We start from the raw sequence: 22,212 nt of genomic DNA, 5'->3' as shown, positions 1-22,212 counted from the left end.
TATCAGTATATTAAAAAGGCAAAACTTTTACTTTGCTTTCACAGATCAAATGTTTTATGATGCTGTTAAATAAATAGACAAAACCAGTAAGATGCCGTTCATACCATGTAATGTTTAGAAAATCAATAAACTGGAGAGTCAATTAAAAACATAAAGGAGAAAATGAACTGAAGCCCAACGGAGACAGAAGTATCAGCCAAACAATATTGTAACAATTCTTTTAACTTTTGACCCAAGAACAGAAACATCCTTTTCAAAACCAATTCATATAACTTGTCACTTGACTTCCACAGCTTTTTTTTATTTTTTTGGAACAAGGGATATTCCTAAACAATTTTTTGTATTTATTAATAAGGGCCAGAAGGCCATGAAAACATGACGGAGATACACTTTGACTCCCTTTCCCATGCCACGTATAAGTGATTAACAAATATGCAGATTAGTAGTGGGGTCATTTTTTATCACTTTCTTCCAACCACTCAAACAAAACAGGATTTTTTTGTTCTCTCAAGTAAACTATTTGACACTGTACTGATGTTTAAAGTGTTGTTTAAATGAAAACTGGAACTAGAAATAGCTCTTTTTTTAATGCGTACCTTTTGAGAGTGGTGTATCAGCATCTTCTCAGTGGCGAAAGTTAAAAACTGCAGTTACTTCTGGCCCAGTCAAATTTACTTTTTAAGTGGACTGCTGCAGCAATAATGTCTCATATGAAGGTAATAAAGTCTTTTACTCAGCAAGTAGGAAAACTGTTTATCAGTCATGAGGAAACAAGTTGTGGTGTCTTTCATGTTCTGAAAAGCAGTTGCATTTTCTGAGTGGTGCTCCAAGAAGCTCCTTTGCACACAAATGTCTACGTCTGTTGTAATGGGCTGACAGAAAGCAACGTTCAGGATAGATTCTTTTTTTCATTTTCTGAAATAATTTCCATTAAAGATTCATAATCAGCATATTCTCTCAGAGTTTGTATCATTTCATCTAGCATTTCTTCCCCTAGCATGAAACACTCAATATGATGCACTGATCTGCTTATCCTGTGGTCAGTAATCCGGTCCTGTGGAAAGTTGTATGTTCTGATCTTCTCCGATCTTCCTTTAGTCCCAATCTATCAAACAAGAAGAATCAGTTTATCATCAATGTCTTTTTATAAAAAGGATGAAATATTAAGCATCTAAAGCAAAAGCTTTCTCTTCCTCCCATGTTTATCCAAAATTTGTAATCGTTACGCAGTACTCGGACCAATTCAGTAGTTGCAGTAATTGTTCTCAAACATGTAAAAGAACAATTTTACTGTATCTTTTTCTAACACTATTCTGGTTCTTCATGCTGTAATCCAGTTTGTTTCACTAGATCTCTAGAATTTACACACTACTGAAATTTTAAGGCTGGCTAATATACGACCTTTATTGCTGAAGTAGAATGTAATTTTTTTGCCTCGTGTAAGTTCTTCCTGGGCTCCTGTTCCTCTGTATTTCCATTTACTATTTCCAGTTCAACACAGAAGTTACCCCAAGAACATATGCTCGTACAGAATTATATCTTTACTAAGTGAAACTTACTTGAATCTTTCGAACACTGTTTCTCTTTTTGGTTTCCTCTTCCAGTTTGGCGTTGTAGAGTTTAGCACATAGCATTTGCATAGCCTTCTCTTTGTTTCTAATTTGAGATCTTTCTTGCTGACATTCAGACACGATCCCTGCCAAAAATATCATGACATTTAACATTTAACAGTAACACATACGAAAAGGGTTTTGCAATTTCTAGAAGATTTTTATTATGTTACAATAAGCTGTTTCTTTCTTCAGTATATATTTTGGACTAGGAATGTAAAAGTCCAGGCTTATTAATGTCTAATGAGACATTTTGGGAGAGAAGTGCAGGCTGAGTTTTACAGGTGCTTTAAGCCATAAGACAAGAAATTTAATGTTGGACAACAGGTGGACAATGAAATAAAAGACAAGTGATGTGATCTGACTTACAGAAGACACTTTTAATACTTGTAATTTTTGGCCACAGTTTCAGGAAATTTAGGATTTAGGGAGCAGTAAAATACATGAGATAGTGACTATACAGAATATGATCAGAAAATACAAAAGTGGTCACTATTTTCTTAAAACAAAAGGTGTGGTTTCTCCCCCCAAAACATACAATTCAAGTTAAGATGAGAGGTGAACAGCCTAAGAAAGGAGTAGGGTGAAGAAATACAGGAAGAAGACAGCAAAAGCTAAGTTGTTATTTGGATTTATTTTAAGTAACTCTGATAAGATTACCGTATGCTTTTATAAGATTACATAGTATTACTTTATGAAAGACTTGTTTACAAACAACTTTTTGGATTGCAATGAAGGTTTATAAAAAGCGTTAGGATGAGAGAAATAGAAGAAGTAACAGGACAATTGTAAAGGAAGAGAGATCAAGAGGAATAAAGAAGGGAAAGGTAGAATAGGAAAAAGTCAGGAGATAAGGTGAGATATAAAACCCCCTATGAACCATCTCCAGTGCATAACCACAAAAAAATTTGCAATACATTTTAAGATTTCTATAACAAACACTAATAACTGCCTCCAGCAAAAACAAAGACCGTTTGTGGTTTTTTTTTTTTTCTAAACATGCAGGCAATCCAAAACTTTTTGAATCTGGAGTGCCTTTTTGTCACCGTATCTTGAGCAGAATTCTATCCTCTCCACTGTTTACCTCCTGCTTTACTGAGGTGATGCAACAAGTGCAGAATGGATTAATGTCTTCAATACATATGAAGAAATGGGTGGCAAAAATCTGGATACGTGAAGAGAAAGAGCACTCAGGATTACCCTGAGGCTGTAAAGCCTGACTAATGTCTGTGGCAGAGAAGAGGAAAAGTTAAAAAGCAATGAAAGTCAAGGCAGCTGTTGTGGATTGCTCAAAGGGAAGTAAAAAGCTTAGGAATGGCAATTAAAAAAAAGATACGATAGCTAAAATCGGGTAGCATATGAGGGTGTATCTTATCCCTCCTACGTTTACTAGCCTGAGCCCTGGGGATGGGCCTCCTAATTATGTGTGTAATCTATGGGAAAGGAGCCAGCAGACAAATGGAAGCTGGCATCCTGTGTAGACTCTGCAATTAAAAGCAACATTTTAATTCGGAAATAGAGCAATCTCTCTTTCAGAGACCAGTCAAGAAAAGGCAAATCATCAGATTTTAACCTACTCTGTTTTTCAGTTTCTTTTCCATTATTTGAAAGCTTAAATATAACTTCTTTATAGAAACTGATCTGGACGCTTTTAGAGTGTCATGCTTAATGGCAAAATGCATAGCTGAAGTAGTCTTCGCTGTTACAAATTGGAGCGGGCGCGAGATGGTGCATTTAGAGTACTATAAATGCATATGAAAACTATACGAAATCTCTGCTCTACTGTTGTCCAGGTTTGAAAATAAAAGCATTGTTTCAGAAGAAATTCTGACAGCAGTTTTGCAATGTAGATCTTCTACTGAGGAAAAAATGAAGCACCTGTTGGAATATGAACTATCCGTACGGCACTGTCTGTGGTATTGACATGCTGGCCTCCAGCTCCACTAGCTCGCTTTGTTTCTATCCGTAGATCTTTTGGATTAATTTGCAGCCTCATCTGTCATGGGAGACAGAAAAGAAAAAAAAACCCAAAAAAGAACACATTTATGTTGTTTCTTTCTAGACAGATGTCAAATATGCATAGTTGGTTTATTTTATAAGGCACATTCAGGCAAGATCAAACTTTTTAAAGTTTATGAGTGGTAGCTCACATCCACTTATAAACATTAACAAATCCTTGTAGCCAGATTGGAATGCAACATGATGGAAGCCAGGAAATCAGACAAATAGTAGCTTAAGGCATAATCACGCCTTAGCACTAATCTTCCCCCTCTTCTGAAAGCTCTGCACCCTCTTCCAGCAGTTAACCAATATTTGAACTTGACCAGCTGGTTTTTAGATAAAATGGAACATATTCCCTTTGCTGGCTTGGGAATGGGACGATGGTCTCTGGGAGGAAGGAGCGAGACAACTTCGAGAGAGAATAGGAAGGAGTAACATCTTTGACAATTTGCTAGGTCAACAGGAAACAAAAATCAAAAGAAAGCCTTAATTCTCAGCCAGCTGTTTTTAACCAAGCAAATATAGCGAGAACGAATTATCACCATACACTTTGGAAGGGGAAAGTGAGGACACTATGAAAATGGGGAAGAGGAGGTGCTAAAAGAAATCTCTAAGAGCTCTGTAAACTAATTCAGTCTTTTGTTACTTTGTAGAAAATGTAAAGTTTTCCACAAAACATGCAAGACATAGTCACAGTGAATTTTCAAGTTCTAGTGAAGTAAACTGCCAGTGATTTTCTTGAGATTAGGATTATGGGGAAATACAGAAATTCTTATTTCAATCCCCTAGACAAAAATAAAAATAAACAAACAAAAATGATTTATTTTAAAACTAAGATTAAAAAAAATCATTAAGAGAGAATAACAAGAGAGACAGAAAACATTTGGGTATCAGCAATATGGCATGTAAAAACATTGCTCATGCTAAAGTCTGTTATACTAAAAGATAACTATTACCTCGGTGGGTTGAGGTAATACCGCAACAGTCATTGTGCTAGTGTGAATGCGTCCTTGTTTTTCTGTCTTTGGCACCCGCTGAACACGATGCACTCCTCCTTCAAATTTCATGTACTTGTAAGCCTCAAGACCTGCTATACTGGCAATTGCATGTCTTAGGCCACCTAAAATACGGAAGAAAAACAGTTGTAAAGCTGTAAGAAAAACTGTTGGTACATTCAAGAATGCTGTTGTATTTCAAACAGTGTATTTAGACATCATTGCCACTTGTTTCTTAAAATTATGAATTTTCCATTTAAATACTTACGCAGAATTATAATGAAAATGCAAGAAAACTCTCAAAAACAAAGCCAGACATACATACTCACACACTATCTCAAGTAAAGGACTGTCAAATTCTTTTTTATAGAGTCCAATTTAGTTTTTTTATATACGTAAAAAGATTGTCTACGAACCATGTACATACATATGTACACACATACAATCATAAACCATAGTAGAACTCTAACACCAGCAGTAAGTTTACCTAAAGATCAAATTCTGAAAACCACCTTCAGAAACGACATCAATTTTTTTATTTTAACTAAAGGATGAGTATTATTCATACTCCTCCTCTTATCCATTCTCCTCTATGCATCCTACCCATGTCTCATCTTTGCTCTTCCATTTCATTTTAATCTTTTGCTCCCTTGGACCGAGCAGAACTCCAACTCCTGCCCCTCTTACCAATACATCCAGCAAAACACTTGACAGCAACGTACTAAAAACCAGCATTGAACAGCTTGGAACTTGGAAGTAAAGCCCAATACAATAACGGTTTCGTGACAGAAAGAATTTGTTGCAATACTCGTTTATGGCATTCTTGCTCTTCCTTGTTTGCTAGTGTGCAAACCCTTCAGTCATGCCAGTGTAACTGTCTGAAGGATCAGAGAAGTGATGGCACTATAAATGAATGTAATTTTTTACCCGTTTTGGTTTTTAATCCAGCTCAGTTCCCAGATCCCATTCTCAGCACAGTGGATGGTGTGCCAAGGGAATGATTAAAGGGGAGATAGGCAGCCTTGAAAGCATATTGCTGTTGAAGTCTTGCAACATGAAACCACAGGCAAGGAAAAGAAGAGGCACATACTTCTCAGAAATACTGTTTTAGGCTATCTCTGGATTAAGGGAATCAACCATAGGGACAAAATAGCAGCTTTTTAAAAGAGAAAAGTGACAACGTAGAATCTGAAAATGCCCTGCAGAGCATCAGCCAGAATGTAGGCCAGGTTTTTCACCTCCACAGAGAAGGTTTACAAATGTTTTTATTCTACAGAAATTTAACATTCCCTTATAACTTTACTAAAACATATTTCCTTTTACAGTCACGTTTGTGGAAAATAGCCTAAACTGCCTCTTCCTTTCTCTTTCATCTCATTTTTGTCCTTCTGACTTTGAAAATTTTTCAGCTACTTGTACAAATCTGTACCACTTTGATTCAAATGCACTGTTCAACATACCCAGTACTTCACTGATTTAATTTATAGCCATTATCTACTATCAATTCTGTAAGATAAATCCGTCATGTTTAGAATAAATCTGACCATAAAGCATGTAGTTTAACAAATAAGAGTATCTGTCAAAATCCTCAGTTTAGATCAGTAAGTTTCATTCTAACAAGTAGTGCGAAATCTTTCTACTGCTATGCAAATGCTATTCAAATGAACAAAAGATTTCTTCTTTACTCTAAAAGAATCTTATATAACCTAAAATAATTAATGTAGTTGAGTAACAAAACTTACTTACTCCTTTACATATGAAAGCAAGTACTAAAAAAGTCATAAGCAACCTCTGCACATGAGGAAGAAGCCAGGCTATGTCAGGAGTAAAAATATTAATTACGTGATAAGCAGTTCATCGCAAAAGCTAACGTTCTGTCTTTTCTCCCTCACTTCTCCTGGCATTAATATATATACCACGGGTACAGCCTGTCTATTTGAGCTGCTGCCACATCTGTGACACGTTCAGGAGAGTTTAAGTTTGCAGTGATAGCAGCGTGCATGTGGCACCGTAGTGCTTAGCATGAGATGACCAAGAAACTGGTTCAAGAGACAGGTATTTAGGTCATACTGCTTCAAATCAACTATTACCAACACAGGTTTAATATGAAATGCAGCCAAATCCAATGAAATGTCAACAAACCCTTTACCCTGGCAGACATGTCATAGGCCTGTCAAATATAGTTAGCTCTTACTAACTATATGCTTGCCCCTTTCAATTAAAATGTCCCTCTCTATCCCGAAAGCTGATGTGCACAGAATAAGGGTGTGAGTTTGCACTCATTTTTTATGCGTCATCTTATACCCAGATTGAGACAAAGTCCCATATCTGTGTCTCTGCCTGCCACTACAGGGTGAGAGGCAGTGGATAAATAATGACATATGGGTTCGTGCTTTAATGTGTGCGCTAAATCTTGAACGTGCTATTTTTGTGCAGTGGCATCCCTTGGGGTAGGTCAATAAAGTTAGTTAAGAGCGGGCTGAAACCAATTCTTAATTGCAGCTTTGTTTAACATTCACCGTGTTCACACATGCTCACATTCAGGTTTCAGCCAAATTCTGGAGCTCTCTGAAAGGAAGGAGCTTGACGTTTTAATGCAGGACCTTGCTTTTGCTCATGCAGTCCATAGAAATGGAGCGTGGATGGGATGCCACAGCCTAGTGTCACCAGCAAGCATCCTTAACTCCACTCTTACTCAGCACAGCACTGACACTTTGAACCTGAGGGTTCAAACATGTCTTTCAGCGGCAGTGCCATCTATAGTGTCTCTACCTCCCGATTTATTTCTAGCTCCTCGGTTTTGATAATATGTGGTCATGCAAGTAAGATCAGAAAATACACTACAAGAGGCTGACAAAGGCTAGGGCTGCCTTTATTTTTCTCGACATTTACATCCTACCTTCCTAAACATAGATTTCAGTGCACAGGCAAGCCCTCAGCAAGACAAGAGACTTTAAAATAAATATATATCCATTAAAAACCTAGCAGTTTCAAAGAGAAAATAAGGCTAGATATATTCTAGGTTAATGTATTACTTCAATTTCCCATTTAAGGCATTAAAGAGAACGCCTTGAGGGTGTGGGCTCCTTGTCCAAGGACTAAGCTTTCACCAGAAGGTTAGTCAAGCACAACTCCCTTTCTCTTCCCATCACAGGACTGCAAGCTGAGTCAGACCTGACTTAAAACTATCCAATAACAGAGAGTTTTAAGCCAAATCAGTGGATTGATCCAATTAGCACTGTGGCCTCCAAATTGCTAGAGCTGAGAGAGAAAAGGAACATATGGCTGGCAGCTGGCTGGAAGGTGGGACAGCCCTTGTTTAAGCTGACTGTAAACCTGTCCTCTGAACGTGAAGTTGTATGTGACTGCCGGCGTTGCCTCAATGGAAAGGGCAACGCTCCCCTCCCTTTAGTACATGAAATAAAGACGACCCAGACCCTTCTCCCATTCTGTTTACACCTATTTCTCAAAGCTTGCTAAAAATCTCTCTGCAGTTATATTAAGTGTTGACTGAAAAAATATTAGAGTTTTTCTGACAGATTGCATATCCCAACATCTTAGCTTTTCTCATTTCTTCTTCAAAGTTTCACTAAAAAGGAAAAAAAAAAAGTGCTGATGAAAGTATGAATACAGGTGAAGTTTCACAACAAATCTGAGCTAGGAGCAGTAAGCTGCACAAATGCCCATCTACTGATCCATACCCACTATGATATATACATTACCTCCACAGCAATACGTAAGCAAAACGTGCTAGCTTTATTCACAACAGCATGGATAACAGTAAGGCTGCAGATCTGTTAACACTGACAGATTTAGCAAATCTAGCCTGCTGAGAAATGTCACTTGCAATCTGTCAATCAAAACCCAAAATCCCTGCCACTGGTTGGACACGTTTCGCATTGCAGTTTCACAGTTGGCTTAAGCTGACTGAACCTCTCGCTGCTGGAAGGAGGTCCTGGTTTTCTCACTGCCACCACCAGTAGCCATACACTTCTGCCTCCACCGGCCCCATGAGCATTTCTCCTCTTCTCTTGTGCTGGATTGCCTGAAACCTAATCGGGGGGGAAGAGGGGTGGGGTGTGTGCTATTTTTCAGTTGGATTGACTTCATGATGAAACTCTGCAAAGACAAGTAATCCCAAGTGCCAATGCAAAGAAGTCAGCAGCAACTCAGAGACAGCAGCCTGATCTTTGTGAAATAACTTTACACACTAACTGGAGTAAGCTAAAATTAACTAACATGTGCCACTGCCTCAGTTTGTTGTGTAAACCTACCAATCCCCATCTTTGCAAAGACACTCTTCCATGAGATGCAGTGAACCAACTTCACAGCTCATCATCACGAGAGGATCCAGTTTTTCCATCTCCTTGCATTTAGCCCCATGTTGCTGCTTATCTTATGCTAGCTCTAAGGCTCATGAGGACTGACTTAATACATTAACTAGGCAAAAATCTACCCCTGTCATAAAAAGCAAAGTCTTTACCAGTTTAAGTGAAAGGACATCAAAACTGACAAAAAAAAAAAAAAAAAAGAGGTGGGACTGTTCAGACAGGCAGAGAGGCAGTGAGAAAGAGGGGAGAAAGGAGAAACATCTCCTTTCACTGTTAAACTGATTATCTGTGAACTTTCAGTTGAAGACTCATAAATAATTAGATTTCTTACCTCTCCTTTCAAAATCTCAACAATTCCCCCACTTTGCTCATCCATTAGCTGTTACAGATGAGCTATATCTAAACATCCCATTTCCTTATATAAATCCTCAGATGACATTATTTCAGATAAATTCAAGATGTTTTAGATTAAACCTCAAGAATAGTTTTAATTATACTAATCCCTCTCTGCCAAGGGATCCATAATAATAAACAGACTTTCAACCTGCCACCAAACTGATCTATAAACACTAGAAACATTAAGTAATTAAGTAGAACAGCATATCCAAATAAAAAGTATATGTAATCTGTATTTGTAAAAAAATAAAGCTAAAACAAGATATCTGCATCACTTTATTTTCTTCAGCCGAGCACTTAGTTTCATTTCTACTTTTTGAAACTACTGAAAGACAAGTTTTATTTTTTTAGCACTTTAGTATTTTAGTAGTGCTTCTGAAATGGAATTTCATTCTCAAATACAGAAGCTGAGGAAAATTGTACTCAGACATTCAAACAATATGCAACTTCTAAAATTCAGTTAGTGCAAATTAGCTTCCTGTAGTCAGGAAATTTAAGTGTCATATGAAAGAGTGTTTCAACTTAAATTAAAGAGTTACAAAGATTAAGTATTTATTTTCATTACTGACCTATTTCACTGGGAAAGTATTCTAATATTTCAAATTTCCACTTTTTATAGGCAGCATATCGTTGATACATATCAAATATCTCTGAGGTGAACAGCATGGCTTCCTGCCCTCCGACTCCAGCGGTTACTTCCATGACAAGATCACTCTTGTCTGTTTCTTCTGAAGGAATCAAAAGCAACGCTATCTGCGAATACAAAAACACCCAGCTAAGACTTCCCTCTGACACTGCTATCCACAACTGAGATAGTGTAAAACGCCAGACAAGTCTGTAATCATTCTAGGCTGCGTTCTCCTGCACTAACTCGTTGGTTGCCCAGAGGACCGGCTTCTCACGCCTCTTGCAGTGCAGAAGCGGCAGCAGTCAGGAAGAGGTGGGGGGGATGCTGCGTTGCAGGAAGGCTCCAGAGTGTCTGTTCACAGCCGCAGGAGCTACATAGGTCTCCCGCAAGACCTACGAAACTTCACAGAAGTTTTCATCCATCAGAAGCACTGCGACGTTTGGACACCACAGGACACGCCGGTTCTTGCAAGACAACTGAGCATCTCCCTTCCCATCAGATTCCCTTTTAACCCAGTCTCCTCTGCAGAGCTAAGAACGTATGGGTGTTCAGGAGGACAGTCCTTCAACAACAATTCAGGTGTATTATTCATTTATTTATTTAAAAAGGGCGAGCCAGCCTTACATTGACCTGTAGAAGAAAGATACACTAGAACCAAAAAACTCTATCACAATTTTGCAGGCTGGATCAAAACTCTGGATTATTTACAAATGCTTTTCAACCATCTTCCTTTACTAGCATTAGGTGATGTTTCTTTCCACAGACTACTTCTTTTGGCAAAATCTTAAGTATTTAAAAAAATATTTATAAAGTGACCGTTGCATTGTTGTGGAAGGAATAAAGAATGTGACAATACCAGCTTTTACTTCACCAGTAACATTAAGAATATGTAACAGTTTGTTCATGTAAAGATCATTATTTTTATGTTAAATAACATAGATACTATGCAGAACCTATATAAGGTAGCAGTCTAAAGTAGTTACATAGTATTAAATGATTTTTTTCAAAATCACTAGTGTGTGTGATACTATACAAGTTTAATGTTTCCAGTAGATAAAAAGCTGGACATCCATAAAGGTACACCCAGAAAAGACAAACGCGAGCACCTACTTATAAAGATGTATTGATTCAAACAGTTTTAGATACAAGTAGGCACTTACTTTCAGGCTGTCTCTATACCATCTGCATTTTTCTTTTTCCCTAGATAACAGACACTAGTTGAGGAATGTAATTGGCAGGGAGGGGAGGAGGAGGAGAAGAGTTTATCATATACATCTTATTTTGATGAGAAGACAATTTGGCTCTGTTAATTTAAGAATGGCAAGGAAATAGAGGCTTTTAAAGGGGATCTAACCTGGTGTTTCAGTTCAGCTATCTCTTCTTCACAGGAGGTGATTTCCCTTTCTGCAAGCTTCCGGAAATCTTCGCTCTCATCTGGAATATTTCAGTATAGTTAATCCTCGGACTTATATCAGTGCCACCCTCAGAAAACCTTCTGAAAAATAACCGCATGAAGAACTTACTCTACAAAAAAAACTAAACCACGACACAAACACCTCCCCCCCCCCAACACACTAAACCTGTCAGAAAATGAGATTAATAGTATGATCTGTAATGAAGATACACAATATATATTAAGAGTGTTTTCTGGTATTATTCAGGTATGAGACATGGGAAAATCTGAAATACAAGAAGTTCCACTTAAACATTAAAAAAAAAAGCCCCCAAAAACCCCAACCCAACCAAAAAACAATTGCTGGGCTGGTGGTCAAACAGTGGCACAGGTTGCCCACAGAGGTTGTGGAGTCTTCATCCTTGGAGATATTCAAACCCCGACTGGACACAACCCTGAGTGACCTGCTGTAGGTGACCCTGCTTCAGCAGGGGGTTGGACTGGATGATCTCCAGAGGTCCCTTCCCACCTCAGCCATTCTGTCATTGGAAGAAATTACTTTCTGTATTTCAATGTGACAGGAACGTCAAGGATTTAAAGAGCACAGCAGTCCCACAATTGACACTCTTCATTAAAAGGACTATTACCCCTATCATTGTATGCAAAAAATTTGAAGATAGTAGTAGTAATTTCAAGTATTTTATCTCTGTCAATTTATTCCCGAACAGCTGCAAAACTTCTAACACATCACTAAAAACAAAGGTATAGAAGAACTCTTGCATAATAAGAGGAACTTGTAATTTTAAAGTGTTGCTTGACTGATCAACACTAATGCCTTACAATTAAGACTTGTTTTTCTGTACTACAGTTTCGATATGTTAAAATGTTCCTTTTTTTTCTGGTCAATATCCAACTTCACACACACCCCCCAAAAAAAAATTAAAAAAAAAAAAAAAACAACATCTTAACCAGCCTCTGATCCACACTGATTCAGCTCACTCGCCCAGAAGAAAAAAAAATATTACCCCAAAAAGGAGAAAATGGTACACACAATGAAAAAGGGGGAACTGGGGTGGGCACAGGGACACATAACTGCACAGTCAGCAGCAAGAAAAGAAAAAGAAAGATGCTAGATTTCTTTTTTCTGTGTACAGCAAGCATTTAAATGCATTCAGCTGAGACACTCTTACAATAAAGCCACACCTTTTCAGCACTGTAACTGCATTTAGTCACTAGCACAGTTTTAAATGAAACTTTTTGACCTTACAATCTAGGTTTAATATTGGTGAATTAACACCCCCCCCAATCACTTCTGTGAGAAGGAAATTAAAAAGATAATCATGCATAAATTGGTTTAAAGAACCAGCATAAACAAACAGCTGGCTAAGAGCATGCACGGTTGACTACCTGACTAACTGTAACTCTTTAAACATGTAAACTTGATCATCTCCAACTATCTACATTTCTTTACAATAACTACTGACTGATCAAGGGCTAGTCATTAAGGCCAGGAGAAGGAAGGATAAGAATTAAGGAGTTAGAAATCTGTTAAGAGTCAAATCAGCTATTGATAATGCAATTATTATGCAATTAAGAAATAATCTAATATAACAATTAATAGTAGTTGCATACTTTAAGATGCAAATGTAATATAGGCTCTAAAATCAGTTTAAAATAATATATACAAATATTTTTAAGGATGAACTACAGAAGTGCTCGAAGTTACTAAGCCCTTGTGATCACTTCACTTTGCTGAAGTTCTAAGCCTGGTATTGATGACATTGGCCTTCAGCAGGTTCTGAAAGGAGAAAAAAAAATTGTCCATTCCATTTCATTCAGTTAGTTTGGGTCAATGATTAGTTTGTTCAAAGGAACCATTTCTCCTTTTTCAATCTGAGGTGGGAGAGAATGAATAGGAAAAAAAAAAGACCATTTGCTTTTAGCCAGTGTTTGCCATCTCCATTAGTCGGAATAACTGACTACAGTAAACACTTTTGATTATCAGTATTTAGCAAAGTAGCAAGTATTAAATGATCTAGGCAGTATTTCATGAGCTAGATCTTAAAGTACTTCTTTTCAGCATTTTGGTTTCCAACTGCTATCAAAATGAAGTTTGATTCAGGGTGAGAAATGTTCAGTATTTGGCGACACTAAAAGCGTGCAGCTACTATAACAGCACAGTTAAACCACAGCGCGGAGGCAGCACAAACAGGTGCTCGGGTCTGCGACTGCTGAAACGGATGCCGGCAGGCAGGCTGCTCTGCCTTGACAGCAAGAAAAAAAATCCACAAAAAAAAAAAATTAGAAGTTTCTTATACCTGATTAATTATCTTTATTTTATATGAGACGGATGCTGTCACGCTGCTCCTCCTTCACCTATCAGCGGCCCCCACGCCCGCGGACAGGCCTTTCCCACTCGCCCCCGCTGACACTCGCTTGTACCCTGACCTCTGCTCAGGAGGTTTGTTTGCCTTCGGCAACGCAGGGCAGGAAGAAACTGCCCGGACTCCCCTGCCTGGCAGGCTTTTAGCCCTCCCCGCGTTTCGCCGCTCTCCCGCCACCGCCCCGCGCGCGCCGCCCCGCGCCGGCACGTGCCGCGCCTCCCGCCCGCGCAGCCGGCACCCTCACAGGTGCGCGGCGCCACGTGCCCGCCTCCGCCCGCCCCCTTGGGACGCTCGCCCAATCGCGTCGGCATATGCAAATCGCCCCCCCCCACCAGGAGAAAGCTGCGGGGCACCGCCCCCGCCCCGCCCCTCGCGGCGTGGCCCGCCCCGCCCCGCACCTTGCCGCGCCAGCTCCTGCGTGTCGCGCAGCTCCTGCTCCTTGTCGCGCAGCCGCTGGATCCGCGCCGCCAGCTCAGGCCCCGCCCCGCCCCCGCCCTGCGCCCGCGCCTCCAGCAGCCGGCGTAAGGAGGGGGCGGCAAACAGCTCGTCTAAGCCGGGCCGGGCGCTCAGCCCGCGGCGCGGCTGCAGCGGGCATGTCCCCGCCGCGCTGCTCCCGACCGGTGCTGCTGGGAAGTTCCGAGGAGGCAGCGCGGCAGCCCGGCAGCCTTGCGCCGCGCGGAGAGCTCGCGAGAGCAGCCGCATACCCGGCTGGGGCGAGAGCTCGGGCGCCTTTCCTCCGCCAGCTCTGCCCGTGCCGGAGACACCGGAACGCGCTCGCCCGGCTCCCTTCCGGGTTTCCGGAAGTTGCCGAAAAGGCTCGGCGGTGATTTCGGGCGCAGTCGGAAATTATCGGGGCTCCGCTGCCGGAAACGGACGAAGGGTTCGGCTCCCGTCGGTGCGCGGGCTGTGCCCTGGGGCGGGCGCGCTCTGATTGGCCAGCGCTGGCAGGGTGGGCCGAGGGGTGGGGCCCGGCGGGGAGGAGGTTCTGCCGCGGTGGCGCAGGCCCGGGGCTGCGGGCAGCTGCCCGTGCGTGGGGCCATGCGCGTCCGTGCCACCGCCCGCCCGCCTGCCCGCCCCGGGGGACTCCTGTCGGCACAAGGCGGAACATTCGGGTGCTTTTTTTATTCGTTCTGACAAAAAAAATAGGGCCCCAAACCTCGCCAGATCCTCCACAGCACAAGTTCAAAGCAGGGCTCTTGGGGTGGGAGCCCGCCGGGGTGCTGAGGTTTTCACCGGGGCGGTTTAGTGTCCTCCTCCCCTGCGGCCGACCGCCGAGGCTGCTCGTGTGGAAGGGGGCGCGGGCAGTGTCAGCTGGGGGTTTGGGTATCCGGGTTACACTCACAGGTCTCCTCTCCAGAAGAAATTTTCAGAAGTAAAATCGCCTGTGGAGGAGGGGGAGGCTGCAAACGCTTGCGGAAGGATGGATGCCTCCACAGCGAAAGCAGGTGCAAACCCAAGCATTTAGAGGAAAAGAAATGCCTTGTGCGAAGCAGAAAAAAGGGCAATTGGAAGAGCCTTTATGTCAGAGATGACTGGCGAGACTGAAAGACTACCTGCTTACAAAATACAGATCTGAGTACTGTGTCTTACATCTAAGTTTAAAACTGGAAGGCAGTCATTTAGAAATGTGATGTGGTGGATGTTGTGGGATGATCTTGACAAATCCCCTCTGGTATGCAGACAGGGTGGCATAGTAACCTTGTTTTAGATAACATCGTTAATGAGATTCTTGGCTAAACTTAAAACAGTTTGAAGAATATATTTTATTATACAAATGTGCAACTATCCACAAAACTTTATTAGGCAGTATTTTATATTACAATCATTGGAGGAGTCAAAGTCGGGTCTTTGCTATTCTTCTGTCCTTGTTCATGTTCTTACCAGAACTAGGTAATCACACTTTACAACTAAATGACACTGGTGGAATAACAGTGACTTCCATATGATACATTACTAAATTGTGATTTTCATGAATGTAATATCAAAAGCAAGAGTAATGCTTGCACAGCTAAGTAGTTTTAATAGCCAGAAATGAAAACTTGGAAGTTTTGTTCTATTGTGGAAACCCAAAGGCAGTAGGGTCAATGTGAGAATTTGTTATTTGGAATATGAAACATTAAAATGAATGGTTGCATAAAAACATTTTTCTATGATTGTAAATGCATCACTCTGAATAAAGTTTACTGGCAAAATACACTGTAGCAATAACTTCTAAGTAAAATCACACTCAAAGAGCTTTGTGGAAAATGTACAGTCTGTGCAGCTAGTCTGGCGCTGATAAACAGCCCAGGCCGTTGCTTATGGAATCTCACCCACTGAAAACTTCCCTTGCACTCACTGCTTGCTGCCCGCCCATGAAGCTTCCTAAGCCTTTTTTCAGAAGGGTAAAGGAAAAATGACCAAATTTATGTATTTAATAGACCAAATATTTTGGTGTTCTGTAACAATGAAATAAATTATGAGAGTCTTAATGGCTGTGTGAACCCTGCTTGTAAGAGAAGTACACAGAACTCAGGAAATTTAGAGTAAGGGGTGACTTAATGTAAAGCTCTTGAGAAGGAAAAAAGGTAGTGTGAGTCAATGATGGATGGTCAGCCTTTGAATCACCTGAATTGTATCCCTGTTTTAAATCAGAAGGATGGATTTCCACAGAGTAAGCTTATGGATAAAGGAAGGGGCAAAATCTGGCTTTTGGTATAATGTTAAAGTAATATGCAAGACAAAGTTTATGTCAGGTTTTTTTTCCAGCTGATTTTGGCACCATTATTGCTTTGTTCTTTCATCCCACAAATGTCACTTCTACTCCTGGCAGAAGTATTTAGGACCTATGTGAATGGGGCTGATGTTTTGTCACTGCAAACGTACTCAGGGTATTGGTGAACACGACTGGACCTTTGTCACTGCAGCCATGTCCCAGGATGTGCTACAGTGCTATTCTTGGGTCTCTCCAAAAATAACTGTTACGGGCTGAGAAAAACCCTATCTTGAAGTCGGTAGCTAGACTTGGTTCAAATCAACTTGGAGCAGACGTTGCAGCTATCTGTCTACGTGCAATCTTAATTTTTTGCTTTCTTGGATTTGATAAGGACTCGGGCTGTTGTTGGCTGGGTTAAGACTGCCGGGAGCAGACTCACCAACATTGCAGAGGTGTGAGCTTCACTCCTTGTGGTGTAGCGAGTCACTGAGGTTAAGAGACTTTCTTGTATCAGCTTTGATTGCTTTTGAATTGGCGTTGTGAATACTTAGGCTAAATGGCTTTCGCAAGCACTTACTGCATACAGAAGCTGCCGGTTCCTGAGCAGGCTCATGGCACGGTCAGTGCAGCAAGCTTCTCTCACCGAAAGAGCCCCCCACCTTTTTTAGGTACTGGTTCCACAGGCAGATGCTCCTTGTGATCGAATTTGCTGCCTAGGGGAGCAAGCTTGGCATCAGGTGACAGCTTAAACCCTGTCTGTGTAACGTAGAATGTAGGTCTCCTCTATTTGCTTGGTTTAGACCACAGCCTAGCAGACACTTTAGCATACTTTTAATTTAAAACAGAGCTATTACTCGCTTAAGTCTGGTTTGTGTCCACTCTCTGTTGTCCTGCGAATGGATTATGTGGACTCCACAGTGCTCAAGCAAGCTGTGGACAGGCTGTGGACCTGGAAGCACTACGGCCACATTTCCACGGTACCGTGCTGGCTGGACTCAGCTGGTTAGCATGCAGCCCAGCCACCTGTGTCACTGACCTGTCTTTTCTCCGTCACACCTTTAGTCTCCTTCATACCGTATGTGCCTTCAGTCTTAATTTAAATATTCTTGATACTGTCTGCGGGTTTTGTTTTATCCTGGGTATCCCAACCTACTTTCAGCTCAGTTATGTGAACATTGATTGTAAACAGCTAAGTTGAACACATGCATAATACAATATATATTCAGTTTCTTTAAAACCTCAAGGTCAGGAGTGTACACAAGTGCTCTGCTTATTTGTGGCTATTTGGCATTAGGCTGTATTTGACAGAAAAGATTAAACACTGGGCAAAAGTGACAAAAACATAACTCACTTTCTGTAGTGCGCTTGCTATATACATTCTCATGAAAAACTGAAATACAAGGTAAATACATACTTATTTTATTCCAGGCTATAGAGTAAGTGTATCTAGGCAGTTTTTCAAAGTGTATTGTACACTGCATGCACAATAAATCAGTTTAATAGCTTGACTGTTTTACAATTTGTGTTCAAAAAACTGTATGATAGGCAATGAGATCATGTTACGGCATGACTTGTTGTCCATTTTGGACCTTATCCATTTTTTCATAAAAAAATTTGGGAAACCCAAACTGATAGATGACATATATATTAAACATTTTAATATGAGCATTTGGTCCAAGAAGGAAACTTCACCTGTTATGTTCAATTTTTAAATCCCTCCAAATAGAGGATTTAAGACAAGAAATTTTGAACGTGATTTCATTGCAGTATGACACTGAAGATCGGTGTAATATTTTTCAAAATACAGATTTTGGAATCTTATGCTAGAAATCAAGATGGTATTTTAGGGCCCGCACATTTAGCTTTAAAACGGTCCTTGAAAGGCTGACTTGTCTATGTTGACAAGAACTTCTACCTGTGTGAAATATCTTATAAAGATAGCTTATGACTAGCAGGTCACCATCAAATAGTAACATTAAGAATATTCAAGTCTACATTTGTAAAGACTTATGCATGCAGTTTTGTCTCTTACACATTGTTTAGATGTGTGGACTAAATGTATTGTGCCTCAAACACCAACAAACTTGAAATTACACTATGTAAATATATACATATATGATGCTGTATATGTTTAGTACCACAGTAAATATAACTGTAATCAAATGATACTAGACATATGTAGGACCATAGTTGAATTCCAATTAAGAAAAAAAGCCAGAAAAATTCATTTTTTCTAACAGTATTTCACAGTAGAAGGAGGCAGTCCTTTCTCACTGAATTTCCCCCCCTCAGGATTTGTAAACATCGGTATAATAATTGAGTATTTTATTCATAATGGTAAGTAGCTAACCAACATGAATAAAGTTGTCATAACACAATAACACTTTCAGACAAAACAGGTATTTATTAAAAGAAACATTTATAAATATTTTGTCTTGCATTTTAAACTACATTTTCATAAATAACAATATTTAAAAGTGCTGAATATGGTAGGATAGTCAGCAACGCCACTGTAAACAGATTTGTTTTCCACTTTGCAGATTTTTTTTTTTAGATCCCATTTTGTCAAACACTACAACAGTTAAAATATTTGCATAGGGAATAGAGAATAGCCCTTTTAATCATCTCCTGAATTCTATATAAATTACAAAACCAAATGAGTTTAAGAAACAGTTCGTTAAATTGTTTGTATATATATCCAAAAAAAGCACACAGGTTTCAAGTAAAAAGAATGATTAAAAAATTCCCCAGACTTGCTATTTGAAGCATGTTCAATAAATTAAAAAAATGAGAGGTAGTAAAACAAAGGAAAAAAATAAGCCCCAGAAGATAAACTAAGACCTGCATCCTACCAGTCCCTGTGCAGCAGCAGAGCCGCCTGGGCAGCAGCGGCTCCAGCGAGAGCTGGCACCGGGGGCTGCCTGCAAGGAGTAACTGGGTGGTCGGAGCCAAGCGTGTTGGGGCTAGATTCCACTCAAGGACACAGCTGCCGGACTTTCCAGTCCCACCGAAAGCAACGGGCTCGTGCCACGTTTAGGCCCATGTAAGTGAGAAGAACCTTGCCTCTTAAGTCATTTCTCGGTACATCTTTAGCAGTTTGTGAGGGATGCTAACGCTCATTTTGCTTGTATGTGCTAGGTATGAAGATGGGGTTTTTTAAGTTCCGAGTCACTGTCTGTTTAAACGTCAAAATGCATCCTAAAATTGGACATTTTTTGATAAAAAGGCCAAGCAAACACCTATTAAAAACACCATGGCAGCCAAGGGATGGGAGTACCGTGCTGCCTTAGCTCTGATTAAGGGCTCAGTACAGGATACTTTACCCAGGAAAGACGCCCGTTGCGCTTCCGTAGGCATTTTGCTTGGGTAAGGACTGTAGGTTTAGGAGCCCTTGAAGTTTGGTTTAATATTACTTTCCAGATAACCCCTTGTTTTCAAGGAGTTACTCAAAATCAATGAGGCTAGAAGCTAAGGTGAGTCTTCTTTAACCCGCCACCTCGTAAAACATTACTTTGTTTAAAAACATTTTTTACTGGACTTAGCTTTCAAAAAAAATAATCTTACAGGACAGATGCAATTCATCAAAGTGTTCTAAAATGCTCTAAAATGCTACATGTAGGCAATCTTTTATTAAATTTCTTTATTCAAAAAACTAAATTATCAAGCTTTTTGTTTTTTTGTTTTTGTTTTTGTTATTTTTTTGCTGAAGTACATAACATTATACAACAGTGTTAGAACTGGATAGCCAGTCTTTAATAAATCAATTACAGTATCTGACATCTGAAATGTACATTGAAAATCTTTGTTCTTTTAACAATTAAACAATATCAGCGCATAGATTGTGTCACCCAGATACGGATCCCTTTAAGTGGTTTGTGCTTTTTTTTTCTTCCTTTTTTTTTTTTTTCTTTTTTTGACATTGCAAACTCTGTAATGAAAATGCCACAGTTTTGGCAGTGAACAACCAGCGGAATCCTCCGCTTGATTTATTTTAAATAAACAGTGATAAATAGCTCTTTTTTTCTGTACAGAAATATTGGCTTCAAAAAGTCAGTGTATTGTACTCAGTAGAGCATGTTGAGTAATGCTACACCTTAAAAATTGGCTTTTTTCAGTTAGTGATGTTAAAAAATGCAAGCCTCTTTCTGGTTGCTGCAATTGTTTCTATGTACCATAAGACTGTATTGCACAAAAGAAGTTCTTAAATACAGATATAATTTATGTTATTGGATTAAATATTGCAACAACTAAGTGGTAAGTGAAGCAGTTTTACCTTGCACATGCAGTGTGAGGATACACAAGGAGACTGTTCATAAAACTACAAATACATCATTGCAATCTTGACTGCAGTAGGGTGAAAGGAGTGTGAAACAAATGTATTTTGGCAAATCCATTGTTCCCCTCCCATGCCATCTCGAGCAAGGAGGACCTTGGTAAAAATGTAGACAGAGACCATAATATGTGTTTGTTTTCTTCACAGTAGCCTGAGTAGTGCTAAACTGTAGTTCTCCAGGAACCCAGCTCCAGATGTTATTAAACTACTTTTCTTCCATCCCACCCACCCCCCAAAAAATCAAGTTATTTTCTTTGAAAATTAAAACTAAGTTTCAGAAGTAGAGCCTGTAATACTTTCAACAAGGGACTTATAAATCTGAGAGTTCAAAAACCTTGGAAAAGAGTCTCTGTGCATTAGGGTGTATATCTGGAGTTGGGCATCTTCGTACATGTGAGGGCTGGGATCCAACAAGTTTCTGTTGATCACTTCTCTCACCCGGGAATCAAGACTAACCTGAAGAAGATGAGAACGGACTAACATTAAACAGTAATATCGGAAAGGCTGTTGTACGTATCTTTATTTCTCAGGGCTCCATTGAACACGCCGAGTGTATCAGCTTATTCAAGTAATGCTCTGTGCTTCTCTCAGAGCCACCACGCAATTACAGACTGAGACCATTAACTCTGTTTCAGTTTTGACTTGGTCTTTGCATCCTTCTTAAGATCTGTAAGATGAAATGCAGCTGTATAACAGAATAAATACAGTGCAACTAAATAAAGCTCTGCAGTAGCCTGGATTTCCCCAAATATGTTATTTTACCTTAAAAAAATAATTTTTACCTATTTATAATTATTTCTCTGAAATGAATGTTGAATGACTCCCATTCAGAGAGCTGGAATGTTTTTTTCCTGGCCACTTGTGGTTAAATCTTTAGAAGCTTTCTATTCAGCATTCTCATCTGGCTGCCCTACAGATTTTTCTCCCATTTTTTTCAGGCACTATACTTGTTACTCCCAAGTTACCCAGATTTTTTAATCATTTTTATCATGTTAATCTCTCCATTAATATTAAGTATCTCAGATTTGTTCTTCTTTTCAAGATTCTTTAACATCTGGTAATTTATACTTTCAGGATATCATGTGTCCACATTGAAGTTGTTAGCAAGTTTCAGTTTTAGCTTCTCATTTACTTTCCATTTGTAATGAACTCCTGTGCCTAGGCAGAAAAGGGCATATTATGCTTGGGATGAATGCACAGGTGATTTTAGAATATCATTTAGAAATTTGAGTGAATGTACAGCTTATCCACAAAATGCTCTAAAACCAGTAAAATTAATGCCTTCTGGATTAAACGAAATGGCAGTAGCAGGAAAGCCCACTGGGGCCAGCAAGGGTTTACTCGGCTAAGAAGACAAAGGCTAAAGCACTGAGTAGAGAAATACCAAGAATGGATCAGTTAAGCTACTGTGATTTACACCAGCTTGCAATCTGACCCTGCTACTCT

General features: G+C 39.9%; 2 protein-coding genes across 4 annotated transcripts in view; both read right to left on the bottom strand.

Moving 5' to 3' along the window:
* Positions 1–92: 92 nt before the first annotated feature.
* On the bottom strand, positions 93–14,639 carry MTRF1L (mitochondrial translation release factor 1 like). 2 transcript variants are annotated; one of them, XM_075146132.1, is made up of 7 exons: positions 14,137–14,639; positions 11,316–11,395; positions 9,903–10,086; positions 4,568–4,731; positions 3,489–3,606; positions 1,560–1,696; positions 93–1,105 (listed from the first exon to the last, which is right to left on the bottom strand). In XM_075146132.1, the coding sequence occupies exons 1-7, from the start codon at positions 14,438–14,440 to the stop codon at positions 890–892; spliced, it is 1,203 nt and encodes a 400-aa protein (XP_075002233.1). In that variant the 5' UTR covers positions 14,441–14,639; the 3' UTR covers positions 93–889. The 2 variants fall into 2 exon arrangements, with proteins under 2 accessions (XP_075002233.1, XP_075002235.1); XM_075146134.1 differs by having other exon boundaries at positions 11,316–11,456; positions 14,137–14,201.
* A 5,496-nt stretch (positions 14,640–20,135) lies between these two features.
* RGS17 (regulator of G protein signaling 17) overlaps positions 20,136–22,212 on the bottom strand; it is a 73,868-nt gene continuing 71,791 nt past the window's right edge. The window contains exon 5 of one of the 2 annotated variants that reach the window (XM_075148125.1): positions 20,136–21,222. In XM_075148125.1, coding sequence (XP_075004226.1) covers positions 21,034–21,222 — 189 coding nt within the window. In that variant the 3' untranslated portion in view covers positions 20,136–21,033. The remainder of the gene's footprint in view (positions 21,223–22,212) is intronic. The other variant, XM_075148124.1, reaches the window with a different exon arrangement.

The sequence above is a fragment of the Calonectris borealis genome, chromosome 3 (genome assembly GCF_964195595.1).
Source record: "Calonectris borealis chromosome 3, bCalBor7.hap1.2, whole genome shotgun sequence".
Lineage (NCBI taxonomy): Eukaryota > Metazoa > Chordata > Aves > Procellariiformes > Procellariidae > Calonectris > Calonectris borealis.
Note: the sequence above shows the minus strand (reverse complement) of the source record. Positions and strands in the feature narration are given on the sequence as shown.

Excerpts from the sequence above, each read along its gene's own strand:
- MTRF1L (XM_075146132.1), bottom strand. The coding sequence starts at position 14,440 with ATGCGGCTGCTCTCGCGAGCTCTCCGCGCGGCGCAAGGCTGCCGGGCT. Across the intron at positions 11,396-14,136 it reads GCAGGAGCTGGCGCGGCAAG|ATGAGAGCGAAGATTTCCGG; the intron begins GTGCGGGGCGGG and ends GAAATATTCCAG. Across the intron at positions 4,732-9,902 it reads ATACTTTCCCAGTGAAATAG|GTGGCCTAAGACATGCAATT; the intron begins GTCAGTAATGAA and ends TCCGTATTTTAG.